This window comes from Piliocolobus tephrosceles, chromosome 5 (assembly GCF_002776525.5).
Source record: "Piliocolobus tephrosceles isolate RC106 chromosome 5, ASM277652v3, whole genome shotgun sequence".
Lineage (NCBI taxonomy): Eukaryota > Metazoa > Chordata > Mammalia > Primates > Cercopithecidae > Piliocolobus > Piliocolobus tephrosceles.
Genome location: NC_045438.1, coordinates 71,710,954 through 71,738,417, shown reverse-complemented (window position 1 = coordinate 71,738,417; position 27,464 = coordinate 71,710,954). Strand labels below are relative to the sequence as shown.

The 27,464-nt window shown below is 33.5% G+C and overlaps 1 protein-coding gene across 1 annotated transcript in view; it reads right to left on the bottom strand.

Annotated features, from left to right (window-relative positions):
• Positions 1-27,464, bottom strand: part of ASCC3 (activating signal cointegrator 1 complex subunit 3) — a 389,336-nt gene that overhangs the window by 95,148 nt on the left and 266,724 nt on the right. Inside the window, exons 30-34 of the mRNA XM_023205913.2 lie at positions 25,197-25,339; positions 8,558-8,695; positions 8,347-8,467; positions 7,167-7,299; positions 3,449-3,574 (exon numbers count right to left, since the gene is read on the bottom strand). Coding sequence (XP_023061681.2) covers positions 3,449-3,574; positions 7,167-7,299; positions 8,347-8,467; positions 8,558-8,695; positions 25,197-25,339 — 661 coding nt within the window. The remainder of the gene's footprint in view (positions 1-3,448; positions 3,575-7,166; positions 7,300-8,346; positions 8,468-8,557; positions 8,696-25,196; positions 25,340-27,464) is intronic.

Below are 27,464 nucleotides of genomic sequence, written 5' to 3'. Positions count from 1 at the left end.
TGAATTAAAGAATACTCATTTATTTACATGGACTACACTGACTACAACCATGTGTGAGCAGGAGACATCCTAAACTGCCAATACCCAAGAAGTTCTCTGGATCAGAGGCTCACTACAATTTCTGTAATTTATGAACCTCTTGAGATTTCATCTTTTGTCTACTATGATAAGTGTCCCCAAACTTCCTGTTCTGTCTTTCATTACTACTGTTTATTACAGTTTCATGTGAATTTTCTCACCATAATATTATAAAATATAAGGCAGTTTGTAACCAGAGCAACAGGGAGTCATACATACCCAGCTCCCTGTGTGTGGGACCCCTATTTTGACCCGTGTCTCCAACTGTGCTCCTGGCTCATCTCACTCTCATGGTTGAAAAAAATGTAAACACTGGACAGTTTCCTACTTATTATCTTAATTTAAAGATTTACTGCATTCTATGTCTACTAACTAAACCTTATATAGTTCCCAACCCCTATATAATACATTTAATTTCTGATCGATACTATCTGACAGTTTACAAAGTAGGCAAAATTGAAAGACTACAAGCAGGTTAAGCAATTACAGAACTATGGAATCAAAGGAGAGGGAAGATCAAAAAAGTAAATTTGGGGTTTTAAGTCAAGGTAAACAGATGCAGTGATAATATTAACAAAAGTAAGAAAGTTAGAGTAGAGAAAGATTTTGAGAGTAATATGATTAATTCAGTTCTGGACATGTTAAAGTGAAATGATGGTAGGAAGGCTATGTGGCAATATTCAGAAGGCTGGAGAAATAAAATTGTAACTTGATAGAGAGCAGATTATAGCCACATATTTTAGGGTCTTTCACATACAAGGTGATATTTTAAATATAGATAGGACTAGCAGAGAAGAACCTTTTAATATTATGTCCTGAGAAGAACACAATATCATTTCTGTAATATTCTTGCTAAATAGACATAATTGAATTTAGTGATGAGGAAACCAGCAAAAGCCAAATTGAAGGGCATTCTACAAAACAATTGGCCAGTTCTCTTCAAAAATGTCAAGGTTATGACAGACAAAGAAGACTGAGGAAATATCACAGACTAGAGTGAACTAGACAGGGTACTCAGGGTATTAAGCTGGATCTTGTACAGAAAAGGGACATTAGTGGAACAATTGGTGAAATCTGAATAAAGCCCATAGTATTGTATAAATGTTAATTTCCTGATTTTGATAATTATACATGTCATGTAAGATGTTAACATGGGGAAGCTGGTTGAAAGGTATACAGTGCTTCTTTGTACTATTTTTGTTTTTGTTTTTGTTTTGCAATTTAAAATAGAAAGTTCAACAATTAAAAAAAATTTTAAAAAGGAGATATACACACAAAGGGCAATGTATCTGTGGATTCAGTAAGGAACTACAATTTGCTAAAGTACTAAACTGGCCTCAGAGAATTATGTCTCTGTGTGCTAATTAGACAAACTGACTAAAATGACTAGGTTCTTAGTCTCTAAACTAGACTCTTTAGGATGGTACAGATCAGTAAAGCAACCAACAGAGAGCTCAGAAGAACAGCTCCAAATCAACATTATATTCTTTATAATTAATACAGAATTAGAATGGCTTTAATTCATTTACGTAATTCTCAATATGACCCAGTGAGGGAGGGAGGCTATTTGTTACTTTCCAGATGAAGAACGTCTAGCTCAGAGAGGTAAAGTGACTCAGACTCACACCATTAGTAAAGGACAGTGAGGAAACAAGAATCAGCGTGTTGATTCCAAGCCCAAAGCTCTTTCTGTCACACTAAATGCCTTGATTCTTATGTGATAGAAATGATAAATATATCTACAGTTACACGCCAACTCCCATCTACAGACACACACACACACACACACATACACACAGAGTTGTAGATTATGAGTCAGAAAACCTGACTTCGTAAGATCTGGCTTTATCAAGAAATAGTAGTGGGACCTAGAACAAGTGACTTTAAGCTTCCAGCTTCCATATCTTCAATATCAAACAAGAAGATTGGGCTAGAATAAATGTAAAGTCTATTCCACAATTCTAATCCTGTAATGTGTTTGTTTGCTGTGGTAAATGTGCAGTTCTGGATGGCTATTTCACTAATTTTGCAGCTATGTTCTCAAATAATATTTAGTACCTAACCCAGACACCCTAACAGTGGAGGGAACTGGGCAAAATGTCACCATATTCTCAAACTCCTATCTAAGTAAGTGAAAATGTTGGCTGAAAAGAAACTTCTTAAGGTATTAGTAGGTAAGATTTAGTAAGAACATTTTCATCATTACTTCTCTAAGACTTTACAATGGTTTAATATTTTCTTTTACTTACATCTGGAACATCCCTTAAAATTGACCCTTCCTCCATTCACTCTATATCTAAGGTCCTCATTATCTTTTCCCTATTATTCAGTAGCTCCCTAACTGGTCTTCCTGTTGTAATGGTCTTTCCATCCCAGTTCACTTCCTACCATAGTGCAATAAATATTTAACAAAACAAAACCTAATTTGGTACTGTTAATCCATGTTTTAAAAGGCTCACCATAGCCTCTAGGATCAGATGCAAACTCCTTAGCACAGCATAAGGGCCTTGTAGCCTCTGGTTCTTGGCCCACTTTCTAGTCAAGACAATCTTGTCTCCCTTCTCCTTAGATTCTGGCTACATCAAACTTTTTCATATTCTCTAAACGCTTATGACTCTTTCAAGCCCAGAGGATTTTTGCCCACATAATTTAATTCTGCCTCAAGTGCCTTCTGCCTTTTCTACTACTGTTCCTGATTCAAGATTTGGATGAAGTGTCACCTTTTCTGTGAAGCTGTCACTCTCATAGGCTTAAATATCATTCTATTAGAGGGTTTATAATTTTCATTGTAAGGACTTCTATGTGTTTTTCCCACACTAAAGATCGGTCCTTAAAAAACAGGGAGTCGTGTACTCATTTTTACATCTCAGTGTTTAGTTTACCATCTGAAAAACAGTAAGTGCTGAATGAAGATCTAACATATTGTCTGGACTGACACTCTATCGTGCCGCAATTTTATTTTCTCTTGCAATCTTCTTCTTAACACTTATAATGCCCCACAAATTTTTTTCCACCTACAATTTCACAGCCTCACTCTTTTCTGAATTCCAACTGCATCTAAGTCAGTCACTGTCATGTAGTTTAGCACATTTCTTAATGACTTCAGTTATCTCATGTCTCAACTACAGAGTAAACTCCTCAGGACGGCTTAAGGTAATTAAAATAGGTTTAGTAACCAATGCATATAATTATTGATATTTTAATATACTGTGATATCACAGATATCATCTGATTCTTTACACAAATTTATATACCTAGAATCTCCAAAGTTCTGCCTTTTTTGTATGTACCTTAATTTGGAGTTCATTACTTTCAAATATATCTTAATTCAGGGCAAAACAGAAAGGTATATAACTGCCCTTGCACTTACCTGGGATTCATGATAAGACGCCGGAAAAAGTAAGTCCAGGTGATATAATCCAATGCGTCTTGCTTAGATGTAATTGTACCACCAGCAATCTCTGCATTTAAGTGGTCAGAGAGCACTCCTAATAAACTATATAGTGAACAAGACATGGGAGACATACAAGAGCATTAAACTGAAAACACTTAAATTTATCTCACATAGTCAAGATTCAGATTTTATGTTCTAATATAAAAACAAATGTGTTTTATATAACTTAAAATTTAGTATATAATTTTGTATACTTCATAAATAATTCATTCCAAATTATTTAGTGGGAATTTGGTTTCAATGTACTTTAATCATGAGTCTATAAATCACTTAGTATCATGAACTCAGGTGAACCCATATTATTCACCAGTACATATATGTGTTCTCATTTTCTTTTAAAAAAGTATTTTATAATTTTCACTTAAATGTGAATAAAAAGTGGCCTAGTTAGAGAGAATGTCACAGAAGTACTATAATAATATTTTTCCAGATTAAGTTAATAGTAGTAGTAATTTGTTCAAAGCAATCACTAGTGCCTGTCACATGGTATGTACTCAATAAATGGCACTTATCACTACCAATCATCTTTGGAAAATAAATTGCTAGATGTAAAATGAATATAAGCTGACAAAAAGAAAGCTACTGACTTTCAGGAGATGATGACAGCCACGAGAGGTAGAGTAAGAGCAGGCAACAGAAGGGATATCTTGCAGAGGAAGGAAGAGCACAGGTACAGGGCATGGAGTAAGTATGGAATAAGTACTGAGGCAGATTAAAGGAGAGTTGACATGAAAGAGATGCTATTTAGAACAGAAGAGTGAGCAAATATATTCTCATCATTAATTTGTAAATATTAAAGTCCCTAGTCAAATAAGACATTATATATTAGGTGTTGTAGAGTATACAAAGATAATCAGATGTGTTGAAAGACTGGCATAACAAAATGTTCAGCTTAGTTTCTTACGTTAAATATAAAAAAGGAAGCAATGTTCAACAAAAGAAAAAGCTAAGTAAAAATATAATTCATGGAAAAATATGCAGGTATTAAAAATAGTTTTTGCAAAGGACATGAGAAAATGGTTACAATAAGCTGAATTTTAAAAAGTTGCTATGTTACGCTCAGGTCACCAGTTGCAGACTATAAACTGGTACAGTCAATTTTGAGATCAAATTCATAATATCTATCTGAATAATCACTATGAACCAGCAATTTCACTTTTTCATTATGATCTGCTAGAGAAACATTTACATGTGAGAATAGGAAAGAAAATCTTTTACTGCAATGTTATACACAAGAGGAGAAAACTGGAAATTCTCTAAGAGTACATTAATAGAGAAATAAATAAACTATGAAATACTATGTAGTACATAAAATAATAATGGTCATATCAAGGTACAAAACAAAAAAAAGTTAACTTTTTACTGAAGTATACACAGATAAAATTACATAAATTATATAGGTACAACACAATTGATTTTTACAATTTGAACACAGTTGTGTAATCAACACCAACATCAAGCATTGAAAGTGTCCCAGAAGCCCTCCTGTTGTGCTTTTCTAGTCACTTTCTTCTCAAAAAAATATTTGGACTTCCATTTATTTTTGTTACCTTACTGCAGTGGTTTGGGCCTGTCTGTGGCTCAATGCTTACCAGAAGAAGTGAAAGCAAAATCCCTACATCATACCCTATCTCAAAGGGAAAGCTTTCAATATCTTCTTATAAATTATGATGCTTGATATAGATTTTTTGTAGATATTCTTTATCAGATTAGAGAACATTCCCTTACACTCCTGCTTGCTAACAGTTTTATTATAATAGGTATGGAATTTCATCAATTTTTTTCATCTATGAAATGATTATATAATTTTTTCTCATTTTTGTTCATATGGTGAATTATATTCACTCATTTTTCAAATAATCATCTTTGCATTTATAGAATAAACTGCATGTAGTAGTAATATATTATCTTTTTATACACTGCTTGATTTGATTAACTATTGTCTGTTTAGGATTTCTACATCTATATTAATGAGAGACGTTTGTTACATTCCCTTCTCGTAAATTTCTTATCAGGTTTTGGTATCCAAGTTGTTCTGGTCTCATAAAACAAGCTGCAAGTATTCTTCCCTTTTCTAAGACTAGGAGGAGATTGTGTACGATTGATGCTATTTCACCCTTAAATGTTATGAAGAATTCACCACTGAAGCTTCTGGGTCAGAAGACTTCTTTCTAAAAGATTTTAAATTTCAGATTCAATTGCTTTGATAGATGAAAGACTACTTAGATTTTTAAAAGAAATTTTACTATTTGATGTAAATTTTAAATATTATTTGCATTATGTTGTTAATATCCTATTATTATTCCAGTCTGTGGTATTTTTCCATTCCTTATGCTTACAATAAAAAATTTATCAATTTTATTCATCCTTCTAAAAGAACCAACTTTTGGTGTTGTTGATTTTTCTCTAGTTATGTTTATTTTCAGTTTAATAATTCCTACTTTTATCTTTATCTTTTTCTTTGAGTTCAATTCGCTATTTTTTCCTAAATTCTTGAGATCAGTACTTAGACTACTAATTTTTTTTCTTTTTCTTTCGTTTTTCTGCAGATAGGGTCTCACCCTGTTGCTCAAATTAGAGTGCAGTGGCGTTGCAGCACACCGTACCTCAAACTCCCGGGTTCAAGCAATCCTCCTGCTGCCTCAGGACCACATACATGAACCACCATGCCTGGTTAATTTTTTTATTTTTACTTTTTTGTAGAAACAGGATCTATCTATGTTATCCAGGCTGGTCTCAAACTCCTGGCTTCAAGCAATTCTGCCTCAGCCTTCCAAAGTGCTAGGATTACAGGTGAAAGCCACTGTGCCTGGCTGACTTTCTAAGTTTTTAATATCAACATTATTTGCACTTATACAAAATTAAAAAGAACCAATAACTATACACAGGATGAATCAGATGTTTTGTCTTCAATGCAGTTAGAATATGGTAAAGGAGATTCAATATATAGAAAAGGACTATGATAAAAGGTAGAAAGTGAACTGTTTATAAGCGAAAAATACATAAATCTGAGGGAAGAAAGGTTATTTTCAGCTGAGAATACAAGAGAACACTTTGTGAAAGGGGTAGTGGTTACTGGGTCCCAAAAGAGGTACAGGATGATTCTCAAATAAGCCAGCAGCCTAAATCATTAATTACATGCTCCCTTATTTTGGATATTTATTTATTAACTGTACAACTGTACTATGAAAACCCTCACCAAACTAATACTTTATTAAAGGTTTATTATGTGATAGACACTGTTCTAAGCACTATGCATTTGATCATTATTAATACTCTATGAGATAGTTGGTCTTGCTACCATCTCCATTTTACAATAGGTACAATAAGGCAATGAGGAGTTAACTAACTTGCTCAAGATCAAGCAAATAAATGGTAGAGCTCAGATTTTCACTCAGGTCATCTGGTTTCATAGCCAATGTGACTGAACACTGTACTATACTGCTGATTTTAAAAAGCTCTTTTTAACATTTAAATTATAATTGAATATTGTCATAAAGTGATAATTATATTGTTTCACATTAAATTCTTTTAAGCTACCTGTTTTACTGATTTTTATATAATAGAATATAACCAGAAAAACACTAACTTGTGATGAAATAAATCCATTTAAACTAATTTAAATAAGATTTACCTTGATTCTACTGGGAAAGGTTCATAAAGAAATTTTTTATAAAAGTCTTTCTTTATGTCATGAACTAGAATTACAGCTTTGCCTTGGTCATCAAACTGCGGCCTCCCAGCACGCCCCATCATCTGGAGGACATCTTTAAAAGAGAGAACAAAGAGATATTCTACAATGTGGCACATAGCACAATGTATATTTACTGATTATGGCAGGCTTCTATAATCAACCAAATAACAAAAGAAATAGATTATTTTGATAATATGTTTGCTATGTTGATGGCTACTACTATACTGAGTTCCCTAAATTAATATAATTCACTCAGAAAATTGATAATTAAATAAGCAAGTTACATAACTATGATGAAAAACTGAGTCCTTGAAAGGGTCTTTCTTAACATTTATAGATTTAAAGATGAAAATTCCCTTTAGTGGAATGCTTTAAAATGTTGTTTAATAGATACTATTTTAATTAAATAAGAAAAAGTAAAAAATAAAATATATATACAAAAATCTTTTCAGCAGAGTCATTTGGTTATTTTCCCCATGAATGATGAACCAATTTAGGCCTTGTCATCCCTGCACCCCGGTATAAAATTTCTTCCTTTTAGCCTACATAAATCTCTGAGGTAACTAGTGATTTAGAAATGATATAGCTTTTACATGTATTCATTTAGTGGAAATACACATTGAGTTTATTTCACTTTTCAAACTCACTGAAAATGTTTTTATCATGTTTTAAAGTATCTTAATAAAGTCTTCATGCATAAGTTACAGCAACAAACACTTTGGTTCTGGAAATCCCATGGAGGTATCATTTCTAGTGAAACACATTTAAAATTAAGCAAAGTAATACTTAGTCATAACTTACTAAGGAACTTCACTAATAGCTCCTAAGAAGTACTTTTATCTATTTATAAATTTGAAACCAACTTTGGTTGCTTGATAATAAGTACTTTAAGCCACTTATTATTTTCCTACTTTTGTGTAAGTAAAAGTAAATACAGCAGCAGTATTTTGTATAATATTTTAACTGGAAACAAAAAGTGTATAAATGCTTATCATCTGTTTAAATGTGACCAATTCTCACAAGTTTAATTTGTGGAAATTCAAATTATTACTTATTCAAATTCAGATTTACTAAGGGTAAAATACAGCTTCATGTGTTTCTGTGAATTTAAGAAAATTACCTGTAATGGGAAAATCCACATAACGTCTTGTTTTTCCGTCATAGTATTCTGTTCCCTTAATAATTACTAAATGAGCTGGAAAGTTTACACCCCAGGCTAATGTGCTTGTAGCAATAAGAACCTAAAAAGCAAAATAAAATATCTTATATTTAAGTAAAATATAACTTTTAAGTTACATTTAAATATGTGTTCATTGGAGGAAAAAAAGTACCTGAACTTTGCAGTTTACAAATAGTTCCTCCACTGTTTTACGGTCCCTCTCATGTAGTCCAGCATGATGCATTCCTATTCCGAAAGCAAGTGTCAGCTTGAGGTTAGAATCTCTTACTGTTGCAATGATGTTCTCCATCTGCAAATAAAAACTCAATTACAAGATGGAGATGTATAACTTTAAAATTTTCATATTAAGATTATATTTGATTAATTTTGTTTTTTATGTTATGTGGACATGAAAATATATGTCCCATATACAGTTATGATTACAGTTCAATGAACTGAAAATAATATCTACTTGGTGAGAATATACACTCTAAACACACTAAAGTTTAAAAGTTATCCATCTTATTTTTATGCATCAAGAGAAAAAATCTGTAGATAAATGATATGTCCTTTAATGAGTAACAACCATTAAAAAGGATGCAATATTTCAGTGTCTCTGTTCATTTCTTATTACAAAAAACAGTTTTTGAAGTTCAGTGCCAAAAATTTTGAAAATCCAGACCAAAAAATAGTAAAAAATCAGCCATAATCCTTGCAGACAGAAAGAAATTGTTTCAATTTATGCTTTCTTACAGAACTTATCAGCCCTGAAAAAGTCACATAACCTTACTGGGCCTGTTTCTTTAACTGTAAATTTGAAATAATAACAGTAATCTTATACATGCATCTAATCTTCCCTAAAGCCCTATAATAGTAAATACTATTATTCATCCTATATGTAAATTTAGTAACGATAAAAGGATACATATACCTATTTAAAAATTGTTTTCAATTTTTAAATAGGAGAGGCACACAACTAGAAACCTATTAGCATCTCAATGTTACTATATTCTCAAAACTCTATAACTGGTGTATTTTTGTTTACTTCTTATCTTTGATCAATAGTACAGCTAAACGTTTTTTATATTTATTGGCTGTTTTCTTTTATAATTTACCTTTTAATTTTTTAAGTCATGTGATAGTCTTTTTTTTTCTAATTGGCTTGTGATCTTTTTTAATATATGAATGGTATTAACCCCTTGTCCGTCATACGCTATAAATATTTTTGCCCCCAGTTTTTTATTTGCACTTCATTTTAATTATGCTTTAACTTTATAGACCTAAAATTGCAAATTGATCTCTTATGTTTTGTTGCTCAGAAAACTTTTCCTAAATATATACATACACATTTCCCCATTTCTTCAACTTCTGTTATATTTTTATTTTTTAAATTTAAATAATTCTCTTGTAATTTATTTTTGTATAGAAACTATGGTAGAACTCTAAGTTTATTTTTCTTAAATAATTTACCAATTATTCCAGCAATATAGGTTAAATAATTCCTCATCTTACTTTAAATGCTCCATGTATTATATTCACAATTTTTATACATTATAATTTTTACATTTTTAAACATTTCCAGCCTCAGTTTAGCTCACTAAGCTGTCATATGTCTAAATGGTTTTTGAAATTCATGTTGTATAAATGCTCTCTGAATATTCTATCACTTTTTATTCTACATGGAAAATACTTAAACTAACACAAATTTGAAAGAGCAAATCTTATTTTCTTACAAAATTTCTTGTAAAGAACTAAATAGTTGTGGCTGGGTGTGGTGGCTCCAACCTATAATCCCAGCACTTCAGGAGGCCAAGGTGGGTGGATCATGTAAGGTTTGAGGTCAGGAGATTGAGACTAGCCTGGCCAACATGGAGAAACCTCATCTCTACTAAAAATACAAAAATTAGCTGGGCATGGTGGTGCATGCCTGTAACCCTAGCTACTGAGGAGGCTGAGACAGGAGAATCGCTTGAACCTGGGATGTAGAGGTTGCAGCGAGTTTAGCTCATGCCAATGTATTCCAGCCTGGGCAACAGAGCTAGATTCTGTCTCACAAAAAAAGAAGAAAAAAAGAAAGCCCAGTTTCTTTGTTTCAGATAGTTCTCTGTCCTTGAAGCAGAGGATAACACAAGGTGCAGCATAAGGAAGTGCTTTCTGGGAAACTCCATGAGGAGAATAATGTAAAGACCAAGTGATTTGAGAAGACACGAGCACTGAAAAGAAGGATACATCTTTAAAGTTTCACCACCACATTCCAACAGTAAGCAACAGGGAAGAAGTAACTTGGAAATAGTAAATGTATAATTTTTATATGCCTAAGATAGAAGTATAAAAAAGTAACAATTTCTTCAGATCTTATTTCCTTTTTTCTTCTATTAGCAACCTCTAATATATGTATACAAGTATGTTTGCAATACACTTAATATCTTTTCTGTGCATAAATCAATAAGTAGATCACAAAATCCCCAGCTTGAGAAATTATCGCTGCTGCTGTAGTTTAGTAAAAATGTATGACCAAAATATCCATATAATGAAACATTCCAATTGCTTTGTTGTTCATTTTATTTTCACTAGTCAGAAAAATTTTCTGTTTTTTTAATGTGGAAGCAAGCTGTTTTACACTTATAATAATCCATAAAATAGGACAATAAAGTTTAGCTTTATAGTAATTACTAATGAATTTAAAAAGTACTATACAAACTAGGTGATATTTTAATGACATACACATAAGAAATGTTATTTATCAACTTTCACTGAACTGAATGCAATGTATAAATAGTTAATGTATAAGTAGTTCATTCTGTTTGGCCACCTAGTATTCTTGTATTATTTACTTTATGAACTGTTATGGAGGAATATAGAAATGTGTTAATATGAATCTACTTTACCTTAAAATTAGCACAGGATATGTAAGCTGACACAAATGCATGATATAAGGAAAGGTGCTTGTCTTGTCTCATAAACTACATGTTAGGTTTTCTCATTTGACAACTTATTACCCATTTTTTGTTCAACAGTTCACAGCATAAAATATCTTCAATTTACACTACAAGAAACTAATTCACTGGTGTCCTTGTTCCAATAATTAGTCTGAGAAATTTTTTTTTCACTTTTAAACTTACATAAGTATAACTTATGTAATTTAGGGTGCCCCATGGCAATGCCAATCACACCCAAACCGTAATGTATCATTTGCCATAGGAAAGCTAAAGAATCCTCTGGCAGAAGGTCTGGTGAGGCATTAATATCCTGTCTTTTGCACCAGGGAAGGCGGCTAACTGTTTCTCAATCTCCTAGCCCCCACTTTCACATAAATCAATGCAGTAAAGAGAGCTATTTGCTTATCCCAACTGGCAAAGACTTAACATCCTCATGAAGACAATCACACACACACACAACTTCATTTATTACATGGTTTCTCTGGATGAATTCCAAATTATTTGAACATCATAAAAAGCAAAATTTATAGCTGTTAATCATTAAGCCAAAAATACTACTAGGAAAGCCTATACAAATTTGAAAATATAATTTTTGGATTATATACATCTTTGTTACTGTACTTAAAAATAAGTTTCATCTTGATCAAAACATCATAAGACAAGCAAAAGTATTCAGAAACTCAGGATAATTAAAGTTTAAAACATAATAATAGATAAAATTTGTTGAGCACTTGTAATATGCCAGGCATTGTGTTTATCACTTTACAAAGATTATCACATTTAATCCTTTATATAAAGTAATATAGTCTTCATATAACACTCAATTCATTTATACAACCGAGTATATTTCAAATAGAAAGATCCAGTGATTTTGAATAATAAAGAATATATTTTCTTAGCCCTGGTTCCATCCGAGAATTAACCCCCATAAAAAATACTTGGGTTACCATCTTCTCAATTTTTCCAGTGATAGCTAGTACTTTTCTAGATGGAGAGGAGACAAGTTTATTTTATACATAAAATGGATACCTTAGTACATTAAGGCTTAATTCTTGTTAAGAAGGGTTGCTATAGAACTAAAAAAAAAAAAAAAAACCAAAAAAACATGATAAAGAAAGTTTTACTTTTATAGTTCATTTTTGTTCAACTAATATTTGTTGTAATGTGTTCAGCCTTTGAAATATGTCTGACCACCCAATTATTAAAAAAATTATTCAATATTATACATAAAAGAAAAACAGATCTATGTTATTCTAGGTAGTGATCTTTTTCTTAAGGTTGGGGGGAGGAGGCACATATGTAAACTGTTGAACCATTTACTTTAACTTAATAGAATTTTCTTACATTTTATATTTATTATACTCAAAAGCTTTTGTAGAAAGATAGATTCCACTTAAGTAGATACATTACTCTGTGCCTGAAATACATTCCAGTCAGAATATAATTCAGTGAGTTGATGACAACGTTGGCTCCAAAAGAAAGAAGGAGACCAGATTGGACAAGAATGAGCTAACAGATTGTGCAGCCTGATTCTGTCCTTTTGAGTGTGATATATTGTTTCAAGATGCTAAAACCCATACTTTCTCAAAGCGTATCTGTTGTGCTGGTTTTCTCATTTTCACAGAATACTCATTATCAGAACTCTATACTCTTTTCAAAGTATGTCAGACTCAGACCATATGCCACTGAATAATGCTTATCAATTGTCTAAAATGCTCAATAAAAGATGTACCACAGAAGAATCATAAAAGTTACAAAGAGTTTTTTTAAATAAAAATAATTAAATCTATCGTATCTGGTACAGATGTTAAATGAAATGAAAACATTTCCTTATAATCACCAAATGTTAATTTCTTTTAATACAAATCTGTATGATAAACCCCATACACTGAAGGAAGAAAAACAATGAAATATTTTAGCTACTGATACACGAATAAAAAAGAATTCAAGAAATAAATGAATTAAAAAGAATAGTTTCTAAACTTTATCAATACTCCCAAAATTTACACTCCCTTGCTCTGACGCTCAAAGACAAGCATACTTCAAAATGACTAATCATACTTTAAATATATAAATATATTTATACGTGATTAAATTACATGAGAAGTAAATATGTAAGTTAAATGTAAACTAAATGTACAAATGAAATACAGACAATAACAGCTAAATCTTTGCTATTTTTCCAAATAAACACAATACTATTTTCAATGTTTGCTTTTTAGTTTGGCCTAATTCTTTTTATCTTTCTTTTTTTTTTTGGAAAGCATGCTTACATTTGTCTTAAAATATTTTTTGAGGGAGGGGTACAAGCAGAATCTTATTACATGTCTAGATTGTGTAGTAGTCAAGTCAGGGCTTTCAGGGTACCCATTACCTGAATTGGGTACATTGTACCCATTAAGTAATTACTCATCATCTACCTCCCTTCCACTCTGTCACCCTTCCAAGTCTCCATTGTATATAATTCTCCTCTCTACATCCATTTGTATACATTTTTTTTATCACCCACTTGTGAGTGAGAACATGCAATATTTGGCTTTCTGTGTCTGGCTTGTTTCACTTATGATAATGACCTATAGTTCCATCCATGCTGATGCAGAAGATGTGATTTCATTCTTTTTTATGGCTGAATAGTATTCTATTTTGTATATATTACATTTTCTTTATCCAATCATTTATTGATGGATACTTAGGTTGATTCCTATCTTTGCTATTGTGAACAGTGCTGCAATAAATATATGAGTGCAGGTATCTTTTTGATATATTATTTCTTTTCTTTGGGTAGACACCTAGTAGTAAAACTGCTGGATGGAATGGTAGCTCTATTTTTAGTTTTCTGAGAAATCTCCAGACTATTTTCCATAGACATTGTTCTAATTTACAGTCCCACCAACAGTGTGTAAGAGTTCCCTTTCCTCTGATCCTCATAGATGATAATAGCCATTCTGATTGGGCTAAAATAATATCCCATTGTGGTTTTAGTTTGCATTTTTCTGATGACTAGTGATGTTGAGCATTTTTTCATATACTTATTGGTCATTTGTACATCTTCTTTTGAAAAATGTCTATTTATGTCCCTTGCACTTGGCCTAATTCTTAATAAAAGCAGTATCAAAACTGGGTTGTAGGGTAACATATTAAATATTTTTTCTTATTCATGTCTTTAATTTAATTTGCCATGCTGTTGGGAGGAAATTCCAGTGTATGCACTTCATATTTATTTCTGATTATAACGTTTATCTTTATTTCCATTGTTGAAGAATTCTGATTCTAACTCATACTTAGCATTTCCATATATTGAAAAACTTAAAAAATGCAGATAAAGGTAATGAAAGGGACATTATAAAATTTCCTAAAGAAGTATATTGTTAAATGGGTAATTATGATCTTAACATGAATTAAATTCGTGAAGGATCACAGGCAAAAAAGTATAAATATAAGATCAGATTTTACCACAGCTCTCAACAAAAAGAACCTGTTTATAAGGTATAATTTCATGTTGCTACACTATCTCAGTAATGACAGTTAACATTTATTAAACATTTAACTAAGTTTCAGAATGTTAAACGTATTAACACATGTAATCCTCACAACGTTCCTATAAGGATGGGTTTCTTAATATTCTCTTTTATAGTTGAAGAGATGGCGCTCAGAGATTACTCCTACCAAGGCCACGTAGCTTGTAACAGTAAGTCAGTATTGACCAAGAAGCCTGGCTCCAGTCCATGCTCTCAAGCACAATGTCACCCTCTAATCACTACATGAATAAGAGGGATATTCAGTTAACTACTGAAAGTATTAATATTATTAATCAGGCTTAAGGCTGAGCCCCATTGTTTTAGACTATATGCAGAAAACAAGTAAGATTTGAAATGAGTAATGTATTCAACTCACAGCTGGAAAACTATGTAGATGATTTATAAATCTATTTTTTCTTTATTATTTGAATATTTCCCACTTCTATGCCTAAAAATGAAGAATATCTAAAATTATTTTCTTTTTTAAACTAAAATATTACCTTTTTCAACTACCTCATGATTGAGAATGCCACAGCTCCTGTTGGTTGCTCTTGTTTGTTATTTCAGCTACTGATTTTTCTTTTTTTTTTCCTTTTTTTTTTTAAAAAAATTTTGAGATAGGTAGTCTCCCTCTGTCATCCAGGTTGAAGTGCAGTGGCGTGATCCTGGCTCACTGTAATCTCTGCCTCCCAGGCTCAGGTGATCCTCTTGCCTCAGCCTCTCGAGTAGCTGGGACTACAGGTGCGTACTACCACACCCAGGCCAGGCTTGTCTTGAAATCCTGACCTCAGGTGATCCACCGACCTCGGCCTCCTGAAGTGCTGGGATTACAGGCATGAGCTACTGTGCCCAGCCCAGCTACTGGTTTTTCTTTATTTTTATTGCACTTTTGTTCCCATCAAATTACCCCCACCCCCACCATGACTTTTCCATCTTTTCTATTTGATATTGTTGTCACTGATTCCAATTACTGTATGGCAGATTAAAATAACACAGACTCTAGGTCAGCTACCCTGTTTTGAGTTCCTAAGCTGCCACTTGCTTTCTTGCGGCAAGTGATCTGGACAATCACTTAATCCTTCTAATTTAAGTTTTTGCATCTATAAAACTGGGATAATAAAAACTGCCTTTTGAGAATTCATGATAAAATGTGATTATATAAACTTGAATGAATTCTAAAGTACTCTATATAAAGACATCACTTAATACTTAGTTTAGTAAAAGTAAACTACTATTATGCTTAGTGATAATTGATATATTTTGCCTCCTTCTTCAATAGGATATGCATGCTACCAACTAAGGCAAAATAAAATAGAACGGCCTCCTATATTGTAACTCAAGGATAGTGACTAGCTGCTCTAAATTGCAGAAATATTTCACAAGGCCCAGCTGGTTTCAAACATCCAATGCTCAGCAAATCTGCAGATAATGCTTGCTTGACACTTCATATTCTCAGCTTAATAGTTTTTTTACTGGTCAGTCATTTAGAGGTATGAGGCTTGATAAAACAGAAAGCACTTGGGGTGGGAATTTTGTACCATGTGCTAAATTTATTTTAGTTCTATAAAAAACAGGTCCTTTGAGTTAGAAATAATGTTACCCTGCATTAAATTCAACTTAATTTCTGATTTAAAACAATTTCAAAATCCATCTTCAATGTCTAGTACTAACTTCTTACCTACAAAAGAAGAGGCCAATATCTACCTATATGTTGAATGAACAGGCAAATTAATCAAAGAAAACTATAGTAAAATGTAATTAGTAGAATTCCCACCAAATCTGAACTTAGGATAATTTTGAGTAAAGCAAAACTATAGTTCATCTCTGTAGGTCTACTAATATTTTACTTGTAATGAGATTAGGTGGATTATGTTTAGCTTAAAATGATAAACTGCTCTATCATCTAAAAACACTTTAGTATTAAGCTGTGAAAACACTATCAATCTCACTTTTCATGAAAGTGTTCTTCCTATGCACCTGCATTATAGTTTTCATAAATTCACTTTAAAGCATCATGTAAAATTATAATTGACACATTCAAAAAATAATGTTCTGTATAATTTAGAAGAGTCTTCTAGCCAATTAATTTGAATTAACAAGGATTAACTATACTGCTGTTCCTTGTTCCAGGGAACTCTTATCTCCCATACCCTTCTAATTTTCATATTACCTCTACCTGGATTTTTTCCATGGTTTGCTCCAGTCAGAAAGCTCTTACCTTTCCTGTTTCAGATTTTTTTCCCCCACCTACCTTTGGATGATGTTGTAGACTTTACAGCACAACTTAAAACATTCATGGCAAAAGGCCTTGCAGAATCCTAATTTATTTCTACTTGTAAGGACAAAAGTGAATAGCGAGTTCTCTTTGCTGTATTCTTTTAGCTAGCTGGATCTTATTAACAGTGTGGCAGAAGAAAGGGGCAGCCCTGCTGTTAACTGGCAAGATACACAGAGGAGTTAAGGGAAATAATGTAAGCAATACTAAAGAATGAAGTCTAATCTTCAGCCAGCATCCTGCTTTCCCACCCCAGAAAAAGAATCTCATCTAACGGCAGTATTCTGAGCTTTTTTTGTTGTGTAGTTTTTTTTTTTTTTTTTTTCGTCGTTGTTGTTGTTGAGACAGAGTCTTGCTCTGTCACCCAGGCTGGAGTGCAGTGGCGCGGTCTTGGCTCACTGCTATCTCCGCCTCCTGGGTTCAAACGATTCTCGTGCTTCAGCCTCCCAGGTAGCTGGGATTACAGGCATATGCCACCATGCTCAGCTAATTTTTGTATTTTTTTTAGTAGAGATGGGGTTTCACCATGTTGGCCAGGCTGGCCTTGAACTCTTGACCTCAAGTGATCCGCCTGCCTTGGCCTCCCAAAGTGCTGGGATTACAGGCGTGAGCCACCGCGCCTGGCCCAGTATTCTGAGCTTTCAATCCACAGACTCACTCAGAAAGAAAAGGCCTTCCCTCTGTTCTTTCATCTGTTAGTGCTGGTTGGCAACTATCCAGATCGTAGCACTGTTTTCCTTGAAATACAGGACCAGACTGCAGAATATTAGGTGGAAGCTGACAGATCATATTTGCTAGATGTTAAATTATAATATTAATTAAATTACACAGTAGAACTTCTAGAAGTTGTATACACTATTTGCTTCCATTTTCACCTCCTCGCCCCCCTCATTTGCTCCTCAGTCCATTCCAAACTGCTTCTGTTCACATGTCACTGACTGCCAAGTTCATCCAAGACCTTCAAATGATAAACCCCATGGGTGTTTCTCTGCTCTTCTCCACTCAACTCCCATTCACATTTGATATAGCCAAGCACTCCTTCCTTCACAGAACCTACTCTTCTACAGTGTTTTAGGACACTGTCTTACCATACTGGCATCACATTCTTGGTGACCTGTGCCAGTTCCTCATTTTCTATCTCAGCTCACACTAAGAGATTCCCTCAGGGCCTGCCCTCTGTTTCTCCACACTCTGCCTGAGAGTCTCACGTGCTCACCTGGGTTTAAGGGTTGCCTCCACGCTGATGCATCCATGTTCATATGTTCATTTCACAGTTTCTGTGGGTCTCACAGACTTGTATCTAATTGCCTTGAAATCTCCACTCGAAAGTCTTGGATACGCAAACTAACATGTCCAAAATTGAACTACTTTTTTAAAAAATGAATACAAATTCTGGGAAGGGCTGTCTACGGCTTCGAATTAGAGGACTGCTATTTTTATGGATATTTTGGGGAAGCAGGAAGCGAAAGAAGACTGAGTGCCCGACTATGTGATACCAGTTGATTTTGCAATGAAAGCTGTTGATCATAAACTGAGTATTTCACTGTCACTTTACTGGAAAGTAGAGATCATGCAAGTAGATGATTCACATTTTGTCCTGAAGTTAACTGGATTAGCCAGATAGTAAGGAGTTTGGCAAAAGTATTACTGGAGGACAAGAAAGGCAGAAGTTTTAGGTGGATGAACTCTTAGAACAGTGCCAGAATAAAAGGCTACCTGTATTTCATGAAGATTCGTGACAAAAAGTTAAGAGCATTGTGCAATACGCTAGTAATGATCAAATGGGCAAAATAACCACCTCTTAGGATATTGGACAGCCTCCTTCCTAGGCCACAGTTTTATGTAATAGGTTCATGTACTCAACGGCCAAAGTGAAAGAGATGAAAATTATGCATGGGTGAAACACAAACTTCCTTTTCCTCATGAAGGCCCAGCTATTGCCACTGCTCAGTGCCTAACATGTCACCAGTAGAAACACTGGGCCTGTAATAAGGTATCTTACCCCGGCACCAGACAGTTATCTGGTGGTGAGAAGATTATACTGGACCTTCTCTATCATTGAGGAGACACGTATTCATCTCTGTAAGAACAGGTACTTACTTTGGATTTTAATTCTCTTTTCCTACCAAACATGGTTCTGCCAGTAGCCTCAAGGGTAGAATTACTGAATGCCTTATACATATGACAATACCCTGTATAATAATGTTTCTGACTGAGGAACTCACTTCATAAAGGAAAAGGTAAGACAATGGGATGATGCCATTGAATGCACTGGTCTTATTATGTTCTCATTAATAGAAAGAGCTGATTTTATAGATTAAAGATTCAGAATGGCAGTTGGGAGGGAATACCCGGGAAATGTTGGGGTACTATCCTGTAGGATGAGGTGTAGCCTCTGAACTAGTAATCATCAATGATGCTATTTGTCCTACTGCCAGAATATACAGTTCCAGGAACCAAGTACTCAAGGTGTATGGATGTCTTTTGAAATCATAGGTAAGAAACCACTTGAAAACTTTTGCTTCTCTTCCCTATAACTCTAGCTTTGCTACTTTGGAGGCTTATTATCCAAAGGATTAACAGTTTACTTGGAAATTGAAACAGCCATATGACTACTTCAGGCTCTCAGGTTCTTGGATGAACAAACAAAATCTGGTCTCAGGATACTCTGGGAAACCGATCCTGATGAAGAAATTGGGCTATTGTCTTATAATAAGGGGAGAGAAATTTGAATAGACAGTAAATAAATCTGACACTACTGTATCCATTTGAAAAATTAAGATTTCACAATTCTATATATTAAACATATATAAATTTGCAATTTTCAATCTATCAGGAATGTATGCTTTTGGTCACTCCACTGGATAAACAGCCTTGATTAGCTTAGTGACTGGTTGAAGAAAAAAATGTACAGATGATGTATGGTAGAGAAAACGAATCATAAATCTCTATTTGGCCCCCTGACTAGTTGCAGAAATACATAGTGGTCTCTAATCTTTTTCCCTTGCTATCTTACATATCAACCTCTTTTAACTAACATATTTTAATTAACTCTCTTTTACTGTTGAATACGGCATGGTTAGTTGTAACTGTACACTCTAGTCCACTGACTAGAGAATATTGAGAGGGGCTTGCAAAATAACTAGAGGGTGGCTAGATATAAGCAAGAGATCCAGGACTAAGTGCTAAATGGAGTTGATGAAATTTTTAGTTGTCTTTCCTTGGAGAGGGATGAGTGGATTTGGGTTAAATGAAAGAGACTTGCATTGCCAGAAAAAATTATTTAAATTAAGTGTAGGTATAGGAAAAATAGTGTATGTATGAGATTGTGGAGTGAAAGGGCCATAGTGGACCTTTGTTGTTTATGGGCAGCCAGTATCTGAATGTCACCTCCTAAAACAAAAGCCAAAGAAGGGAGAAGATTCCTTTTTTCTGCTGCATGCCAGAGATGGAAACTCAGGCATTCAACTCTTTCTGTCTTGACTTGAAGCTTGAGAAAGTGATGCAAAGACCCAATAATAGTTTGAGGTTAGTGGCAGAAGTAGCAGAATCCAGGTCACATGGTAGCATATATCCACAAATTTTTGAAACCACTGCAATAAGGATTCCTAATGACAATATGGAAAGGTATTTCCTTTGGGGTTTCCTGACGCAGTATAATTTTACATCAATGATACACTTGAAGGTGTCTTTCTGCTTCCTAATGCTTTGAAACTATACTGGATTAAGAAGATAGATGAATAACTCTTTTTGCCTTTGCCAATAAATTAATGAGAACACATATACTCTTCTTAGTCATATTCTCTCTCTAGCCTCTTGTGATTTACCCTAGCTTTCTTTATTCTCCATGCCCCCAGCCCAAATATCTATAGACAGTTCCTGACTTAAGGTCATTCAACAGCAGAATAATTTGAATGTTGTTCTATGCCAGACACACTGTTTCATAGTTGCCAGGATAACTGTTGCTGTGCTTCCTCTGAATGTTCAAGTTGTCAACACTGGAGTCTTAACCAATTACCCACGTCCTGCCACAGAACATCAATTTAACACTACACAAGGAGCAGCAATGGAAGCAACTGCTAAGCCTCCTGCCCAGAATATTACAGAAAGTAACCCACACAAAGATTAAAATGTTAAAAAGTTCTCCTATTATTATTTAGGGCTAATTACTTAGGGGTTCAACAACTAAAACACCTGCTTTATAGTATGCTTCAGTATAATCACACTGAATTTACATAGTAATCAATTGTAAACCCTCTGAAATTTTCATTTTAAAGGTGATTGCTTTTAGAGTCAGTAGTAGAACAAAGCACAGTTTGCCTTATTCTTGAGATGGACGTGGTAAAACAAAATGTCTGGAAATGACATCTAGCTGTCCTATTTTATACTACATTTAAATAAACAGTACATTTATAACAAATACTTACGTTAATAAATACAATAATAAAACCAACAAATTTAATTTCCAGAATCTACAAGGAACTTAAACAAATTTACAAGAAAAAAGAAACCCCATTAAAAAGTGAGCAAAGGATATGAACAGATACTTCTCAAAAGAAGATATTCAGGGGGCCAACAAACATAAGAAAAAAGGCTCAGCATCACTGATCATTAGAGAAATGCAAATCAAAACCATAGTGAGATACCATCTCACATCAGTCAGAATGGCAGTTATGAAAAAGTCCAGAAATAAGAGAGGCAGGCAAAGTTGTGGAGAAAAAGTAACACTTTTACACTGTTGGTGGGAATGTACATTAGTTCGACCATTGTGGAAGACAGTGTGGCAGTTCCTCAAGGATCTAGAGGCAGAAATACCATCTGACCTAGAAATCCCATTACTGGGCATATACCCAAAGGAACAGAAATCATTCTATTATAAAGATACGTGCACATGTATGTTCACTGTAGCACTATTCACAATAGCAAAGGCACGGAATCAACCCAAATGCCCATCAGTGATAGACTGGATAAAGAAAACGTGGTACATATACACCATGGAATACCATGCAGCCATGAAAAGAAATGAGATCATGTCCTTTGCAGGGGCATGGATGGAGGTGGAAGCTGTTATTCTCAGCAAACTAGTGCAGGAACAGAAAACCAAACACCCCATGCTCTCACTTATAAGTGGGAGCTGAACAATGAGAACACATGGACACATGGAGGGAACAACATACACTGGGGCCTCTTGGGGATGGTGGGAGGGAGAATATCAGGAAGAATAGCTAACGGATGCTGGGCTTAATACCTAGGTGATGGATTGATCTGTGAAGCAAACCATCCTGGCACAAGTTTACTTATTGATATGGTTGGTCTTAGTGACCCTCACCCAAATCTCATCTTTAACTGTAATCTCCATAATCCCCACATGTCAAGGGAGAGACCAGGTGGAGGTAATTGAATCACTGGGGCCATTTCCCCCACGCTGTTCTTGTGATAGTGTGTGAGTTCTCACAAGATCTGATGGTTTTATAAGGGGCTCTTCCCTTTCGCTCAGTACTTCCACTACCTGCTGCCTTGTGAGGTAGGGGTCTTGCTTCCCCTTCTTCTTCCACCATGATTGTAAGTTTCCTGAACCCACCCCCCCCCAGCCAGGCTGAACTGTGAGTCAATTAAACCTCTTTCCTTTATAAATTACCCAGTCTCAGGTAGTTCTTTATAGCAGTATGAAAACGGACTAATACACCTATGTAACAAACCTGCATATCCTATTTATATACCCCACCCAGAACTTAAAAGTTGAAGAAAAAAATATAAAAATAATACAGTTATAACAAATATTTGTTAATACAATACATTTATAATAAACATATTATACACATACAAAATGTTTTCTAGGTGTTCTATTTTAGCAGTGAAAATCTACAACAGTAGAAACCACGAGAGTATATTCTATAGTTTCTACCTAGCCTTGTTGATAGTTTTCTGCTGATCAAAAAAAAAATATGAAACAGATAAGTAATTCTACACAATGTCTGAGCTATCTACAATTCTTTAGGTCTCATACATTAAAATAATAATAATAAAAAGAAACACAGTGGAAGTGTACTATACCTGATATTAGCACATGAGGTTCACATTTGAAGTTAATGTGAGTCACATATGTGCTAAATGCACAATGTCTATATACTATAAGCAAACATCCCAAAGTGTGCTTAGTAGGTTTGTACATTGTATCTTGACTTCAAAGAAAAGTGTCCATTTGGAAGACTTTTAGGATAACGTATAAAATAAAATTAAGCCTAGAGAGATACTGCATATAAACTGAGTCATCAATATTTTGTACATCTATTTTTCATCATTTGTCTCCTAAGTTATGACACTGCCTTAGACACAATAGGATGATTATTCAGATATCAATTAAACAATACAGGATAAAAAAATCTTTTAACAACATTATTTTGAACATAAATTAGTTTCTTAAATATCTGGTATATCCATACAAGTAACATTAAGTAAACAAAGATAAAATTTAAAAGATAAAATGATCACTATTACTCTACTTCAAGCAGTCATTTGATAGTCCGCATATTAAGCTAATTTATGAGTCTGTTCGTGAATAAGGTCATTTAGGGAACTAAGCAAAACCATTCTGAAATATCAGTTAACCATTACACAATAATGTAAGATATAGAGTACTATCCAACGGTCCTACTAACTCTAAATGAGTCATAGAAGTAGAAGGGGAGAAATATGCAAACTGTTAATCCTGGACACCAGTGGGTTCGGAACATTGTTTTTTACTGATGCTGAAGAGCACTGCTCTTCTTTAGCCTGCATGAGATTACAAAGTGGGAACACGGAAGAGGGTAGGTGGCGAGATCACAACTCAACAATTATGCTACTGATTTCATCTGTTTTCACTGTAACTCCATTTAGGAAAATATTTTTCAAAACTGGAAAAGTGTAAGAAAGAACAATCATTATATATTAAATCTATAGAGAGGAGGAGGAATATCTATATTTAGATGTAGTATAAAGAATCAAAAAGGACCATACTAACAAACTAGATTGCATAAAATGTAAAGTCTTCTATTCGTAAAAAGACACCACGATAAAAAGACTAGCAAAGTTACCTAATACAGCAGGCGAAAGATTAATATATATATATGTATAGAAATACATACATATGGAGAAAAGTAATATATAAAATTATATATATGTATATATTTTTCTAAATTTGGCAAATCTCTCACACAAATCTACAAAATAAATGCTGTACTGGAATAGATGAAAGACCAAAAGAAATGAAGAGGCAACAAGGAAAAAAGAAGACAACTAGTAAATATATGTAAAAAAATGTTCAACCATACAAAAATCAAGGCATACATTAAGATAATATTTTATCTATCAATAAGTTGCAACAAATGAGGATGCAGTAAAACTGTTACTATCATACACTTTTGATAATTCATACATCAGTGGTGATGACTCCAACAAGTACAGTTCTTTTGGAAAGTAATTAGCAGTGTACCTGAAAAAGCTGTAAAAATATTCACATCATTTGACCCACTAATTTTATTTTTAGAACTCTATACTGAGAATATAATTTTAAACAGAGAAAAATCTACAGTAATAAAGATGCATGATTATTAAATTACAGGAGAAAACCACTACGAAATAGTTGCATAATGGAATATAACTGCATAGACACAAAAATTATAACTTAAAATTTTACTGGTGGTTATTACTTAGGGAAACGATAAAGCAGGTTTTAAATTTTTATATGTTAGTGCTTCCTAAAATTAAAAAAAGATTATTATATATTTTTAAAAATCCAAACTTTGCAAAATTGATTTTAACTTCAGTGAGGGCAGTGAATACTCAAAGAATATGAAAATGGTTGAATGTTACAACATACATAGGTGATAATGTTAAAGGAAAAAGATACAAATACAAATATACAAAATAAACATTAAGTGGGACTATACTAGAACAAACTATATCAGAATATTAATAGTGTGGTAAGGTGGCAGTATTAAGGATTTATTCTTTCCCTATAATTACATACTTAATGTTCACTCTAATACAATATAACCTGAAACGTATAAGTAGTAGAAGATAAAAGATGGTGCTTACCTCTCTTTCATCCATGTTTAACCACTGTTTTGGATCTTCTTCAGTAGCCAGGAAGGCGATCAATTCCAAAGCAGTAAGACGAGTTTGACGTCTTGATGAGACAAATATCAAAACAGGTTTGGCGGGAGAATGGCTTCTAATTGCTGTTGAAAAGTTGTGGGAAATAAAATGGAAAGCTACTTAACCCCAGAATATGAATTTCAGTAGGACATCAAATGGATACTTGAAAACTAATGATGGAAACAATTTAGGCATGAAATCTGGCATTATTGTAGGTACTACACAGATCTAGAAGCATATTAGACAGATTAATAGGAAAAGAAAAGTTGATGGCCCTTCCTAGAGAGTATATTGCCTCAGAAAAGATTTAACTATGCTGGGTCCAAGTTCTATTCTGAGCTGCCAAGGAAGGAGAAATTTAAAGATTGAGACTCTCCATTAAGAGCTATACATAGATACTGAATCTTAGATTGAGTTTTCTGTGCTAAGTTGTGTTTCTTCGCTATTTATGTTTGCCTAAGCAGTGATATTACAGAGTTAATTGGTCCTGGGGTCTGGTGAGAAAACCAAGTCCTGCCAGGTGATGGAAAATGTCTGAAAAGACCACAAAAAGTACCTTTTATTTTTGTTATCAGTGATAGAAAAATCAGGAGAGTTTGTACCAGTAAACAGGTTAAGAGATACATCAGAAGAAAGTTTTCCCTCTGTTTTTCTAAAAGCGTATGTGTAAGAAGGGCAGACAAGAGAATGTAGAAGAGGGCTGAAGAGAATACTATGCCTGAATGAGTATCTGAGTAATGGGACATGGTAGTCAACACAATGAAGATGAGATGACCCTGGTCAACACAAACCAGAGTAACAAGACTGAAGGCAAGTTTGTACATCAAATCTTTAAAAATAATTAAAGAGCCACATAAATCACTTGGCTTATATTGAAATGAGTTTTTTTTTTTTTTTGCTTTACATAGGCTCCAAAAAGCTGATAAGATGCCACGAGTAGAATATATATTTATGTCTACACAACTCTCTTAAAACAGTCAGAGACATGTAAAAATTTTATATAAAAAGTTCAACTGCTTTGTAATTTCTTGTTTGAAATGTGAGCTGCAGAATTTCTTTTTATGGGATGCGAAACAAGGTTTATAATGGAAATGTTGACATGACCTTGACTTTATTTACATTCTAACTATGAGAAATAAAGCTATCACACAATCATATTTCTAAACTCAAAGAAATATAGTAATCACTACAGGTATAATAAATAGTACATAAGTATAGCTGCTGTGCTGATACCATATCTATGGAAGTGTAAGTATTTTAGTTATTTACTATTGATTTATACAACACAAACGCTTCCTTTCCATCAATGGTATGCAGTCATTCCATATAGATATACACAATTTCAACAATATATATTATGAAAAATAAACTCATTTATTTCTCATTCTTTTTATTGTTTATCAGAATGTTATCAAATGTAAATGATAAAGTTTGATAAATCATATTAGAGATACACCATTTAAAATACACATATTAGTATAATATTGGTATCATTTGGACACATAAATATAAATGGATCTCTGTCTTTCTTTAAGCTTCAACATTTAATGGATTTTTGCTGCTGAAAGAACAGGTGTGGCTGAACAGCTCATGGCAGATTTATCGTTCATTAGTGATTTTGTACAATGCTTCTGTGGAGGTGTAAATAATCTGAACTGCCAAAATTGGTCTCTAGTTCACAATCAATACTTTGCTTCTGTCATAAGGCTAATTACAGCAGCTAAAAAGTCACCTCACAACTGTCACCACACAATCAACAGCAGTTCACATTTGAGAATTTATTGTTGAGGTTATTTTTAATTGATATAATAAATATTCTTTATGCAGCCCAAATAAAACATGTTTCAATAAAATCGGAGTACTATTCTTAAATCTTTCCTGTTTGCTTGCCTAATTTGTTAGAAGAGGAAAAACTAAAAACAGAAGCACTGTACTAAAGTACTGAAATTTCTAAGTTTTATGATTTCTCATAAAAATGACTATGAGATGTTTTTGACTTGTAGCTTCCATTTCTCATTTGTTCAAGCTACTATCATAAAAACACTTTGATTAATATTAAGAAAACTCTGATAACTTTTTAAAATTACATACTTTTATTTTTCTACAAAGTCATTACCATTTGTGAAATCTCTCCAATTTTCAATAGGTAATTTAACATACATTTGCATTCCTTAACATTTGAGACAAACAGTTTGAGATATTTGTAGA